Source organism: Mycteria americana, chromosome 9 (assembly GCF_035582795.1).
Source record: "Mycteria americana isolate JAX WOST 10 ecotype Jacksonville Zoo and Gardens chromosome 9, USCA_MyAme_1.0, whole genome shotgun sequence".
Lineage (NCBI taxonomy): Eukaryota > Metazoa > Chordata > Aves > Ciconiiformes > Ciconiidae > Mycteria > Mycteria americana.
In genome coordinates, this window is record NC_134373.1 from 26086065 (window position 1) to 26100700 (window position 14636).

Genomic DNA, 14636 nt, shown 5'->3' on the forward strand with positions numbered 1-14636 from the left:
GGGAGGGGACAGCTGGGGTGACTCAGCGCTTTGCCCAGGCCGTCCCGCCGGGGGGGAGGACGAAGGGGTGCAGCTTGCCAGGCTGGCGGGCACAGGTCCCTGCCAGGAGCCCGGGCTGCCTGGCACCGCCGTGGCCCCGGCAGAGCATCGCCAGCCCTGCGCCCTCCCCAGCCCTGCTCACGCAGAAGGCAGGCGGGAGCAGCCAGCCGCCCCGAGCACCCGGGTGCCCAGGCGCAGGGAGCACCGGGGCTCGGGGGATGGCCGTGCACCGGGAGCTTTGATGTGGACTGTACCTCTGCGCGGCCCCTGCCTGGGCCGTCCCCGCAGAGGGGCTGCTCTCACGCGTCCTCAGGGTCATGGGCAGACTCGAGGCCACTCACCTGCACCCATGAACCCGTCCTGGCCGTAGAGATCATACTATTCCCTCTTGCTGTCTGGGTGGGAGAAGGAGGGAGCCTGGTGTCTCTGCAGGGCCAGAGCCTTTTGGACGCCCCACCACCCCTGCACTGCAGCTGGGATATCTTCCTCACGTCCTGCAAATCCCTAGCTGGGAAGCCTGGCAAACTTTCCCAGTGCCGCTTTACCCGGCAGGCTGGGGAGGCCCGGGCATTGGGACAGGCCATTCCCAGCGCTCCTCAGGGACTGGTTTCAGGTCAGCCGTCCCCATGAAGAGCCCTCCTCAGCGATGAGCCGTGGGCCTGGGTGAGCACTGGGATGGGTGAAATGCCAAGGGCATCTCCTGTGCCAAGGGGCATCTCCTCTCCAAAGGATGGGGGACCCGTCCCCTGCCGTCAGACAGCACTTGGTGATTTCCTTGAGTCACTGCTTGGCGTATTCCCTGTTGTTGGGGGTTTTTTTTCCTGGATACCATTGCAGTGCTGCCCTCCTGTACCTGCCTGCCCGGGGGCAGGGAGTGGGCTCCCTGGGGTGGCTGTCCCCGGCCAGGGTGCCCTCTCGCTGGCTGCCAGGGTCTCTGATTTGGCCCATCTGCCCAGCAATGGGTGCAGGGCTGGCCCGGGCCAGGCAGGCATGGGCACTAGATGGAGCCACAGGCTGCCTCACAGGGACCCCATCCTGCTGGCTGGGAAGCCAGGGAGATGCCACCAGCACCTAGCCTGTGTCTTGGCACCTTGCTTTCCTTTCCCTGGCTTTTGCAGCTGATGTGGGGACAAGGAGGCCCCAGAGCCGCCAGGTCTCAGCCCGCTCTGTGCCCACCAGACAGGGAGGCCTCCATGACGGGGAAAGGAGAGGAACCCACATGCTGGCCGGGACTCTGGAGCCAGGGGAACACATTGCTGCTGCCTTCATGGCACGTGTGTCCCTCACCCATGAGACCAGGATATGCAGTGAGAAGGACTTACACCTCGCTAATGTCCTTAGGGGAGGACGTGCGGAGTTGGGCAGTAGCCTACCATGGCACTGGTAGGAGAGAGGATGCTGTGCCAACCACACCTCGCCCCAGAGCTGCCACAATCACTCCCCTACTCAAATGAGCAAAGCCAGCCACCTTGCAGCAGCCGAAGAGAGGCAGACCATCACCCGCTGCTGCCTCACACAGCGCACGCCTTCAGCCACAGCACCCTGCCCTCTTTTCCCTGCCCTTTCCTCCTAGGTCTGCCTGAAGTCCTGGTGCACCTGCCTGCCAGCCTGGCTCACACCAGCTTCAAACCCAGCACAGGCATCTTGAGTGTGGCTCAAGACGACCCTTATTTCTTTACAAATTCTGGGGACTGCTGTGTTGCAACCCTGTTTATAGCTTTCCAGGATTGCAAATATGATCTGAAATACTCTTGAGGCTTTCTGAGAAGAGAGCTTTTGAGTGAGCGAAGCAGGACCCCAAAGGACCAATATTTTTTTTATCCTGGTTACCCCATCTCTTAGGAAGCCAACTGAATTGCATCATAAACTTGTGCTATATTATTATGCAAGCCACATATTAAGGGAGATATTTTTTCAGCGCTGCGCAACATTTCAGCTTTTGATTTCTTCAGGAGAACACAAACCCTTTCACAGCCTCCTCAAAACTGGCAATTACGTACTGCAAAATGGTATTCTTGGCGATTTTTGAGCTGCGGAGTGATGTGCTCAGGGAGTTGCGTGCCCACTGCTCCCCTCATTGCACCCAGTGGTCTCCCCTCCCCTTCTCACCGCTCCCCGAGGGAAGGTCCCCATTCAGAGGCAGCCTTGTGGAGATGCAGCAGGGAGGGAGCAGGAGCCATAGCCAGTGGGATGGGGTGAGAAGCCGTTGAGCAGAGCGAGGCAGGCTTCTGGGTGCCATTTCCATGCCACCTTCCCCTGCCTGCACGCTCCCAGGAGAGACAACAGCAGCAGCCATGGCCGTGCTCCCCATCTCTGGGCATGGCCACCAGGTTGGTGCAGCCCCCAGGAAAGGGGTCAGTGGGAGCAGTGGGTTTGCTCACCCCTGGAAAGGCTGTGCTGGGGTGGGGACCTCCAAGCGCAGAGGTCTGGTGACAGCTGGGGACATCACTTGAGAGGGGCATCCATTTTAAAAATCTACATTAATAATTCTTTTACGCCCAGTCCTGCTGTCTCATCTGAACAGTCCTGCCCAGCTCCCCTGGCTTCCCTGCACAGCCAATTTCTCCACAACCTCGTGTTTTTGATGCTCCTCGTGTTTGTCTCGATGGCTGCACTCTCAGCTGCCTGCCTGTCTCTTTCCCAAGCCGCTCTGTTCTCACCCCAGCTGGCTTTTCTAGAATTGCACCTTCTAGGAGCTGGGGAGTATCCAGGGAGGCAAAGTCATCTGGGTGCTTTTAGCAGAAGTCGGTGTAGCAGGACAGAGAAGTGAGAAACAGCAAAGTCAGGGTGACTTTCGTTCAAGCAGGGCAATGACTTTGGGCCGGGTTCAGCGATCTGCTAGACAGGCTGTGCACCCCAGGCACCGCCCCGCGGGAGTGCTCGCCTGTGCTGACGCCCGGGCTGCTGCCCCAGCCAAAACTCAGGCAAAACAGAGGTGCTTGCAGATTTTAAATCAACAGTCAGAGGCTGGTGGAGGTGGCAGGAGCCCATGACTAAATAGGTTATCCATGACAAGCACAAGCACTGGCCCAGGCAGCAGCTGAGCTTCGCGGTGGCAAGGGGCTTCACCCCCATCCGTGGCACGCGGTTGGGAACAGGGTGGGCTGCAGAGCCTGGATAATCCCGTGATGCACGGCAGCAGGCACCCCACACCCACCCGCGGGTAAGGCTGGGGGCTGCATGGTCTGAATCTGACCACAGCGGAAGGGAGATTGGGGCAATGAAAAGACTGGTACCACACACACCCCCTCCAAATGCTGGGGAGCCCTTCAGCCGCGGAGGGAAGCAGAAGCTGCAGCTGACACAGGACAGGAAGGGCTTTCATTGCAAAGCAAAACCTGACTTCACTCACACACACCGACATGCTCGTGCCCACGTGCTCCCCAGCACCAAGACCCTTGTGTCCAGCTGGCTTGGCCAGGATTTCCCGCAGTGCCTGGTAGGACTGGGGGCACCGGCTGTCTGATCCTCACCGTGCCCTCCAGCTACGTGCCCAGCCTTGGCCCACTGCCTTCAAGCTAGGCATGGCTCAAAGGCAAAAAACAAACCAAGCAGGGTGAAATAAAAAAGGAGATGGGGCAAATGCATTTGCATTAGAAGAAAACAAGAAAAAAGCACAAAAGGATGCCGGTAAGCAGCCTTCTGCTGTTTTCCATAGCTGTCGGTGCCTAAATACCAGTGCAACTGTGGATGCAGTGGAGAAGGCTGTAATTTGGATGCCATCTGCAACAAATCACCTGCTAAAATTGACATTTTCAATTCATCAGGCCCACACTGAGAGTATTAATGGACCTAACTGAGGGTCTTACTGAGCCACTAATGGTAATTTTTAACAGAGCTAGGAAAACTAGGGTAATTCCAAAGGACTGAAGGACAGAAATCACTCCAATCATTAAGAAAATAAACCAGTTGACCCAGAAAACTCTAGATTACTGATAATACCAGAAAAAAATAACAGAAGAATTAATTTTGATTCTGTCGGCAGAGAATTAAAGACTGAAAAATGCATTTAGTACTGATCAGCCTTGTCTCAGGGAAGGCAGGTATTGCTATGCAAACTTGTCGTCACCTTTCAGCACGATTACATGTCTGGCTGATTCAGATCAACGCCGTTGGCATGACATCCTTACTTGGAAGCTGGCAGGAGATAATGATAACAGCATTTGCATAAATCACGATATTGCTGCAAAGAGGGATGGAATAATCTGTTTTCCATGTCCATGGAAGAAGGAGGCTCATAGCTGCTGCCGAAGGTCTTTCCAGATCTACTTTTTGTGTTGTCCCAGAATATTTATCTCGGCACGCCAAGCCAGCCTGTTTATATTCTTGCATTGCTAAGGACACACCAGATGGATCAATAGCAAAGGTGTGCCTGTTAGCCAGGAGATACACTGCCAGGGGCCTTTGTAGTGGGGATCCCCAAGGGTGGGTGCAAGGCCCACAGTGTTAAGAAATGTTTACTAAGAAAAATTTGGGATAACGCTAAGCTTGGTGGGGTAGTAGGTAGTGAAGGGGACAATTAACTATTAGGGATGGTTTAGAGTTGCCCGATTAAAAGGCCACGTTGCAGCAAAATTTGCTTTAATGCAGCAACATTTGCTTTAATACAGTGAAATGCAAAGTAACTCATTTGGGAATTTGGAAGAAGGGGCAGTCTTGTCACTTATTACTCTGCACATCCACTTGCCACCCTCAAACTATCAGTTGTAAACCTTATCAGGCACGGGAGCTCAGCAAAGCTCCTGAGTCCTTACAACAGGGAAATCCTGCTGAATAGCTGTTGTTTTACACGCACAGCCCCTCATCATCTGACTTAACTCTGCTAGGAAGCTCTCAGATATGTGTTCGAGCCAGGCATCCTCAGGATGGCCATCGAACGCAAGCTCTCAGCCCAGTGACCTGAGGCGACTGGCTCACAGTGCCCGGGGCTCTGTGGGAGGAGCAGGGAGGACAGCCCTGGTTTCGCATACCGCACTCTCTCCGCACACAAACAGCTCCGGGCAGGAGCACCCTGGGAGCCATTGCATGGCTGGGTTATTAAATGCATCTTTTATCTCGTTAACCATTTCCCTCTGACATCCACCAGCGCTTGGCCAGCCGCCAGCACCTCCTTTCTGCTTTTAACAACTCTAAGACAATCCCCGAGACTCCGGGCTAGTTTCTTCAGGCCCAGCTCTGCTCTCAGCGTGCCCTCAGGTCGGCAAGCTCTTTGCGTTATATACAACCCACTTCCACCTGCAAAAAACCCGCCTCGCACACATCTGTCCAGCCATCGGAGGCTCAACTGCTCCCCAGAGACCGGGGCAGAGAAAAGCTGTTGGCGAGATGCTCCTGCGCCAGGAATTGTTTGCTTTCCCGGGGGACGTTGGACTTGCCCACCTGGCAGTGGTTTATCTACCTCAAAGGAGGGGGTGCATCCGCAGAGCCGCCCAGCGTGAATCTGCCGTGTCGCCTCTGCTGCCCGGAGGCTGGGGGCTCAGCCACAGTCCCACAGACGAGGCGTGCGCTCCCGGGAGTGGGGAAGCGATCGCTGCATCTTGCCCCATCGCTGCCAGCTCACACAAGCACGCTCTGCAGCATTGCAACAGAGCTGACCACAGCTTTGTTGCAATTCCTGAAAACTTGTAAGACAGGAAGGCCTAAAGGGCTGGGGACGGAGACTGACTCATCAGCATGCCTATGGTCCTGCCTGGAGCTTGCAGAGCCCCTCCAGCCTGATGGAGTGACCCATGCCTCTCCAGGAGCTCTACCATCACCCAGCCATGCAGAATTCATTGCATTTCTGTTTCCAGCTATTCCTATGCTTCTCGTGCCACCGCCAGCTCCAAGAGCTGGTGGAAGAGAGGAAAAGCAGCTCGGGCTCCTCCATGCAGCCCCCCAGAGCTGCACACCAGCATCCCCTGCGAGCACAGGGACACCTCAGCAGGTCCAGCCCCTCCATCACCTGCCTGGAGGCAGCTTGTTCAAACCAGGCATGCTCAGAGCCCTGACATGAAGTCACTGCAATTAGCCAGCTGCGGTTTTATTTTGCTCCCGTGGGTGTGTTGCTGCTTTTCCCAGGACGTGAAGAAAGGCGGGTGACACTGGCAGCCAGGGAGGCTGACTCTGAGCCAGGGAGGCTGCTCACCCAGGGGTGCTGTGCCTGAAAAAGAGCTAGTCCCAACTCGTCCACCGGTCCCTTTTAACCTTGCAGGTTGGGGCTCGGCATGCGTGTGGGGCTGCCTGCGTCCCTGGGAGTGCCGCCCTGCTCTTGCCACTGCCCGGTGATTCAGGGCTTAGGACTGTAGCGAGATCTGGAATTAGCCTTATTGTTCCTGTAATGCGGCACACGCTCTGGGCAATGCAGCAAGCATTGCACAATTGACTTCGTTTTATCTGAACCAGCAATTATGCTGCTGTTGCTCAGCTCCAGCAGAGAGGACTTCTGTCAGATCACTACCGTGCTCTGCATCCCATCAGTAAATGCCACGCTTGGGTTATTAAAGACTTCCACTGATGAAGATCCCTTGACCCTGAGACAATCATGCTTCACTACCCTTACTGCTAGCAAGTCTTAAACTTGCATCTTCTTGCCCTGAGCATGCAAAAGAGTTAAACCCCTTCCTATCTGCATCTGCCTTAAATATATTTTAAGGCCTTTATTGAGTCTCTGCTTCTAGATAGTCCCCATTCTTTCAACCTTTCATTGCAGCCCATGGCCTCTAGCCTTCCAGTCACCCTTGTTTCTCATCTCTGGATCATCTCCAACTACTCCAGATGAAGGATGAGGTGCTCAGAGGGCCCTTTCTGAGCATAATAAGGCATGTGTATCTTAAGGAATGGCAAAGAGAGCATTTCCTGCTCATCTCCATGCTGTGCTAGAATGTTTCAGGGTGGCAAAGTATGTCCCAAATGCTGTCGTGCTAGAACTGCAGCAGCAATCAGACGTGCATTGCTGGGCGGTCATCAGGAGCAAGCTGATGGGACACTGCACAACGGCCGCTGGGATACTGCTGGAGCAGTTAGCATCACACGGGACTTGCTTGAACTCACAACAGCTGCAAGATGCAGTCAAAGCCCCATGCTTTCAACAGACTCATTAGTTTCACCAGCCAGTATTGTCCGCCCTATGTTAACAAAGAGCTGCCTTTCTGCATTGAGAAGGTTGTCGTCACGACTCACCCTGCAGCAGAGCATCGCTGGTTCTCTGGGCTACCAGCCTAGCAGCTGGGTTTGTTGCCCAAGTCCTCGGCCAAGCAGGAGGCAGTGCTTGGCCATACAGGGCTCTGGGAGCCGTGCGTGCTGAAGGAGCTCCCTCCTGCCTGGCTGCTCGTGGGCTCAGGGTGCTGCTGTATCATCCAGTGCAGCCACTGCTGGAGAATAAAATGCACAGGACGCTGACGGGCTGGAGGCACATCCCGGCTCCTCCACCTCCCTGCTGAACCACGCTGCTAAGAGGATTATGGGCAGAGCAACTGTGCGAGGATGGAGTGAGGGGTAAGCAGGGCAGGCACGGACCCAAGCATTTTGGGAAGCTGGGTGTGGTTAGAGACATGGACAGGAGCCCTGTTGCTGAAGCATTCCTCGTCATCTGGTGCTTGCCTTGTGACCCCCCCAGCTAGGCTTAAAGTGGAGGGCACTGGGCTTCCTCCCTGAGCCCACAGCACAGCTGTAGTCTCTTCTACCTTCCCGAGACAGCTGTGTCCCCAGCGTGCCCTGTGACACTGTTTGCTCTGCCTGGAACAGCCTGGGTGGAGCTGAGGTCTGAAAAGTGGGAACAATAGTTTGGGTTTTCCACAGCGAAGAGGGCAGGGAACTGGGGTGTGGATGGGATGTACCAGGCTGGCCTCTGAACAGGTCATCTCCTCCCCAGTTTCAGCTCTGGGTGCTTTTAGGCGTGGCAGACTTTAGCACTTCTGGAAGACACCTATTTGAGAGGCTTTTTTTAACTGCAAGCTCTGCTGACAGTGGTTCCTGTACCAGCAGCAACACCTCTCCCCTCATGAGAAGTGTATTGGACACTAAAAAAAAACCAACCCAAACTTTCATAATAACTTGTAATGAAGAGCTTTTTAGTGCAAGTGTCTGCCCTTGACGGAGGCATTGCACACCTGCAATACATTGTGCTGCCTCCCCCTCCTCACGTAAGCGTGTCCAAGAACTGGCTGATTTCCTGAGCTCCGTGGGCAGCGGCAAGCAGGGGTCTCCCCTGTGGTGTGCAGGGCTTTGCCCCCGAGGTATCTCCAATCTGGTTTTCCTTTTCTTCCATCAAGAGATGGTTGAATTCTGACTCACTAGCCTAAAAGTTGCCTTGCTTGCTTTTTGTACTTCTCTGGGTGCTGGTGCAGGGTCCAACTTTGTTCTGATCCATGGTAAAAACGTCTCCCGAGCAATTCTTGCAACCTAGTGATTTCTGATGTGGTCTGAAAACATTTGCAGGGTCTTCTTAGACATGTGGCTAACATCTCTGAGAGAGGGGTCACCTCGGGACAAATCTTCTTCCAGCCAGGGCGAGCTCAGCCTCCGCCGTGTGCTTGCAGGCTGCTGCTACTGGCATCTGGCAGGCTGCTGAGCAGTTCGGCACTGACAAGACACAGCCCATTGGTGCTCCCTGGATTTAGCCAGCTGTTCTTAAGCATTTCAAAAAAGCTTAGACATCTGTTTGGGCTTTTCAGATCAGAGGTACATGGAGATGCGTAGCTCTGAGTGACTCATGGCTCTCTTGTCAGTCATTGCTGTCCTGCTTGTTCAACAAAACAGCATCTGAATGGTTATTTTCACTGTGAGCATGCATTTGCAGCAATGATGAATCAGGGACATTTCATCCTCAGCTCTCTACTGGAATGGTATATAAACAGATCCAGGCATCTCTTGGAGAAGTATCACATCATTTTACACGCCGAGGTGCTACCAGATTGTCATACAAATCTTCCGAAGTTGGGTGAACCACGCAAGCCCTGTGCGGCTGCCTGAAATGCTGCTCGCTGCCTACCTCTGATGCTTGTGCTTCCAACTACTGCTGCAAAGCATTCATGCTATAAACGCCCTAGAATTAATTGGCACCATGAAAGTAAGGAGGGTGCTAGGAGACACCAAGTCAGAAGTGACACCTTGGTGACAGCATGCATTTCAGTGAGCACCCTGGCAAAGATTTTCACGGGGAAAGATGATCCCTTTGCTCCTTTTCACACCAATTAACTTCTGGGGCTCAAATTTTGATGCCTCAGTGCTACCAATTACTCTCTCACTCTCACGGACAGTCTGCATCAGCATGGTCTGTGTTATCTAGTGATTGCTGAGGTCACTCAAAGGAAATTTATACCCCAGGGAGGGTTTAGGCATTTCCGGAGTTATCTAGTTGCCACAGTATCCTGTCCAGGTTCAGCAGCACTAACAACCTGGGGCATCTCTGGAAAAATACCTTTTTCCCACCAGCTTGATTAAACCCACTCTGATCATTTGGCTCAGCCATTTCTGCAGGTCTCAAAATGTGTTGCTTAGACACCGGCTCAGGCTTCACAGCAGCACTGCTGCTTTCAGTCACTTTACACATCTTCATCAGTGAAGGTGACACTTTCCAGGTGACTCAGGCACAAAGAAAGGCCATTGTGGGTGGATAATTTAGGTTCAGCTTTCGACTTTCAGAGGGAGCTGAGAGATGACAGCGCCTTTCAGTGAAAACTCATTAAGTTGGAGGGCTCGGGCAGGGCTGGTTCTGCATGGCGATGGATGCTGCGAGTATTTTGGAGGGGGGAGGAAAGGATGGGCACGTTATTCATTGTAGCAAAGCCAGACATCAGTGGAGTCACTGCAGAAAGACTCCAATAAACCCCCTTCGAGGTGCTCCGAGCTCTCCCCAACCCCTCACCGGTCATTTCGTAAAGCTTTGTGAAATCAGATCAAAACCAGGGAGGTAAAGCAGAGCCGGGCTGGAGAAGGAGGAGCCATCGGCAGGCAGGGCTTTCAGACGCAGCCCTGGGGCACGACTGTCCTTGAGGGGCTTGCAGCAAAGGACAGGACAGAGTTTTCCTGCTTTTTTCTCACTGATCTCCAAAGAGGAAAGACTTCACTTGCCTCTGAAGTGTTTCCTCTGCTTGTGTTTTCTCCAGAAATTCTCCCGGGTGTTCCTCGGGGGCCTTGGGTGCCTGGCAGAGACCCAACTCTGTGCTCGCCTGGGGATCACATCAGCACCTGTAACCCACCAGGAAGGAAGACCTGAGCCAGGGTCTCTGCTGACTTCCCTTCCTCAGCTCCCTAAGTCTGTGCCGGTGAATGCCTGGATGGTGCCTCGCACCAGCAGGACACCCAGCGAGAAGGTGCCATCTCTGCCCCTCAGCAGAAGCCCCTCTGCCAGGACCGGCAGGCGTAGCAAGACCAGCCTTTATGCCCCTCTGCCCTTCCCTCGAGAGGACCCCCGGGTCTCCCGGGGCCCCTCCGAGGCAGGGAGCGGGGGGGCCGGGATGCCGCTCCTCGGTGGCTCCACCAATGCACCCAGCCGGGGCCGGGCAGCGCAGACGCCTCTATGCAGATGTATGCAAATATGCGCAATGCACGCAAATTTATGCAAACGCACGGAACCGTCCCGGGCGGGGCGGCCCGCCCCAGAGCGCCGGTGCCGCCCCCGGTATAAGGCGGCGGCGGCGCGGCCGTCCCGGCGTGCGGAGCTGCGGCAGCCCGGGGACAGGCAGGTCGTGCGGCGGCGGCGGCATCATGGTGAGTGCCGGTCCCGGGCTGCCCCCTCCCTCCGGTCCCGCGGGGCCCTCCCCGCAGCAGGCTGCGGCCCCCATAGCGTTACGGGGGGCTCCCCTGGGAGCCCAGAGGGGCGGGCAGCTGCCGAGGGGGTGCCCGCTGTGCGTGCCCTGCCTCTGCCTGGCTCCGGTCTTTTCTGAGCAGCTCCCGGCCAGGCACCCGGCAGCCTCCCTGCTTTGGGCATCCCCTTGCGCCCGTCTGAGGCGTCCGAGGCAAGGAGGCCACCAGCCAAACCCGCCGTGCGCGGAGACTGGCGTTTGGGCTGACCCTCTCACCCCTCCTCCCTTTTAACAGCCACGGTTCCTGCCCTTCTCCCGCGGTAACATCTCCGGCTGTGGGGAGCGTGCCCAGTCTGCCAGCCCCCCACGCTGCGGACCCACAGCTGAGCCCCGGGAGCAAGCCGTGGCTTCACCCACGGCCCTGCACCTCGGGTGCCAGGGGCCAACCCACGGGTGGGCATCACTGTGGGTGAGCCTCCGGGCTGCCTTACCGCCATGGTCCTGCTGCGAGCTCTGGCTCCTGAGCTCTCCGGCTGCTCTGGAGAGCATCCCAGCCCCAGCCTGCCCAGGCACCCTGTCTGCTGCCCCGCGGGGCCATGCTCCCTGCCCTTCCTTGCCGTGAAGAAGGCAGAGTCTGCTGGCTGGTGACCAGCACTGCTGTTTCCCCAGCGCTGCTGGGCTCTGCCCAGCCTACTGTCAGCACCGGGTCCCACAAAGCCAGTCCTGGCTGCTGCACGTTGGCAGGATGAAGTGCGGTGACCAGCATAGCCCCCTACTCTGATTTGCAAGGTCCTTGGCACGGGAGGAGTCCTTTCTTGTCTCTTCTTTCTTGTGGCCATCCAGAGGTGCTTGCAGCTGCATCAGTGTTTGCTGTGCACTTCTACTGAGGATCCTGGAGCTTCCTCAGGACTTACCGTTGGCTCCTTGTGTTACAAAACATTTATGGCCCTGCTGGGAGGAATAAGGGGGGTGTCACTTTGCTGCTCCTTGCATCTCAGCTTTGGGAAAGGTGGGGAAATGGACTTCTGGCTCTCACCATGGGTACCAAGGGCTTATTTGTCTGTCATCCCTCACTGTCACTGCTGCCTCTGAAATGCAGCACTGAAAGCACCCTAGGTGCACAGAGCCAGGACTTGCTGTGACCCATGCAACTTCCTCGGACGGCAATCGCTGCCGTGCTCCTGAGCGCAAAATGGCTGGCTCCACCGGCTTCCTGCCAGCTGACTCACAGTGGTGCACCCATGGCTCTGGAAATCCGGTTTGGTTTGGATGCTCTTCTGCCTCGGTTGTACCTGATGACGCATCCAAGTCCTTGGCAACAGCAGGGCTGAGGCAGTGAATATTGTGGTTCTTGTCAAAAGGGCTGCAGCCTCTGGGATGCCTTACCTGGAAGGAGCGAGGCTGCAGAGCTCACCTCAGCCTCGCTTCCCCTGAGGGACCTGAGGCTGCCCTTGAAGCCCTGAGCTAGGGCACCCTCCCACCTCAGCCCTTCAGTTCAGTTAAGAAGTGCAGCTAACGCTTCCTCCTCCTTCCGGAGCTAATTTAGGGAAGCTGAGCCTCAGAGCATGGCAACCGTTCACTGCTGCAAATCCCCCTCCTTGCTGGGCACCCCTCCTCAGTGCCGTCACCTCCTCAGCTCCCAGCGCCAGGGTGATGCTCTGTCATCTCAGCCCGCAGCCCTGTCGTTGGAGTAGCAGCAGGGGCCGTGCCGGCTGCTGCGGGGCTCCAGCCCTTAAGCCAAATGGCTGTTCAGGCAACAGAGAAGATGCTCACTGGGTGCTTCCCAGGGGTGTGGGTGGGGGCAGTCCAGGGAACGTGCTGGCCTGGTGTCCCTGGCTCCAGCAGATGGGTCTCCATCTCCCTGGGCCCCTGAGGTGGGCAGTGCAGTGACGGGAGGCAGAGCACCAGATTTGGGAGAGGGCAGCAGACTGGGGTGAACACGAGGCACCCGGGCTATAGGGCAGTGTGGCTTGGCTCGTGTATAGCCTCGGCTATACAAGCTGCCGAGGGCCTGGGCTGCCCTGCCTGGGCTGCGCGCCTCACCACCTGCAGCGATTGCATTTGTGGTCCCAGCTGGGATCTGACCCTGCCTCCCCCTCCCCAGCGCGAGTGCATCTCTGTCCACGTCGGCCAGGCCGGCGTCCAGATGGGCAACACCTGCTGGGAGCTGTACTGCCTGGAGCACGGCATCCAGCCCGATGGGCAGATGCCCAGCGACAAAACCATCGGTGGAGGGGACGACTCCTTCACCACCTTCTTCTGTGAGACCGGGGCCGGGAAGCACGTCCCGCGGGCCATCTTCGTGGACCTGGAGCCCACCGTGATCGGTGAGTGCACCTCAGTTGGGCAGTGACAGTGGTCACTATCTCTGGGAACAACCCACTGCGGGACAGTCCCTAGGGTGGCTCCTGCCACTTTTCCCCAGGGCCTGTTAGAGAATCTCTGACATTGTGCTAACCTCTCCTAGACGAGGTTCGGGGAGGAGTCTACCGCCAGCTCTTCCACCCTGAACAGATGATCACCGGCAAGGAGGATGCTGCCAACAACTACGCCCGTGGGCACTACACCATTGGCAAAGAGATCATCGACCAAGTGCTGGACAGGATCCGGAAGCTGGTAGGTGACTGCAAAGGGGGGACATGTCCCCCTGGGCTGGGCTCCGGCATCCTGCTGGGGGTGGGAGCATGGGGTGAGTCCCCCTGTGCCCTGGGAGGGATCTGTGGCTGCCCAAGCAAAAGTTTGAAACTTCCTTGCAGCAAAGTCAGTGCTTGGAGGAATCTTACTTGGCTCTCTCCGCAGGCTGACCAATGCACAGGCCTCCAGGGATTCCTTGTGTTTCGTAGTTTTGGAGGGGGAACTGGCTCCGGATTCACCTCCCTGTTGATGGAGCGACTCTCCGTTGACTACGGCAAGAAGTCCAAGCTGGAGTTCTCCATCTACCCTGCACCACAGGTCTCCACCGCCGTGGTGGAGCCCTACAACTCCATCCTCACCACACACAGCACACTGGAGCATTCGGACTGTGCTTTCATGGTAGACAATGAGGCCATCTACGACATCTGCCGCAGGAACCTGGACATCGAGCGCCCAACCTACACCAACTTGAACAGACTCATCAGCCAGGTTGTCTCATCCATCACAGCGTCACTGCGGTTTGACGGGGCCCTGAACGTTGACCTGACCGAGTTCCAGACCAACCTGGTGCCCTACCCTCGCATCCACTTCCCCCTGGCCACCTATGCTCCCGTGGTTTCAGCCGAGAGAGCTTATCACGAGCAGCTGTCGGTGGCTGAGATCACCAACTCCTGCTTTGAGCCGGCCAACCAGATGGTGAAGTGTGACCCTCGCCACGGCAAGTACATGGCCTGCTGCCTGCTGTACCGCGGGGATGTGGTGCCCAAGGACGTCAACGCCGCCATCGCCACCATCAAGACCAAGCGCAGCATCCAGTTTGTGGACTGGTGCCCCACGGGCTTCAAGGTGGGCATCAACTACCAGCCGCCCACGGTGGTGCCGGGGGGGGACCTGGCCAAGGTGCAGCGCGCCGTCTGCATGCTGAGCAACACCACGGCCATCGCCGAGGCCTGGGCTCGCCTGGACCACAAGTTTGACCTGATGTACGCCAAGCGAGCCTTCGTGCACTGGTACGTGGGCGAGGGCATGGAGGAAGGGGAGTTCTCCGAGGCACGGGAAGACATGGCTGCTCTGGAGAAGGATTACGAGGAGGTGGGCCTGGACTCCTACGAGGACGAAGAGGAGGGCGAGGAGTAGAGAAGCCCGTGCCAAAAAGGACCGTGCTCCTTCCCCGTGTTACCTGCAGAAACCCTTTGCAATAAACCATTTCAGAGCCTCTGTGTCTCCCACTAGCCC

The 14636-nt window shown here is 56.7% G+C and overlaps 1 protein-coding gene across 1 annotated transcript; it reads left to right on the forward strand.

The window, feature by feature from the left end:
* The first annotated feature begins 10298 nt into the window (after positions 1 to 10298).
* On the forward strand, positions 10299 to 14632 carry LOC142414867 (tubulin alpha-5 chain-like). The gene is given in 6 exon segments (XM_075512669.1): positions 10299 to 10397; positions 10400 to 10456; positions 10459 to 10731; positions 12871 to 13093; positions 13234 to 13382; positions 13566 to 14632. Coding segments are annotated over 6 exon segments (1773 nt in total). The 3' UTR covers positions 14538 to 14632.
* Positions 14633 to 14636: the final 4 nt, after the last annotated feature.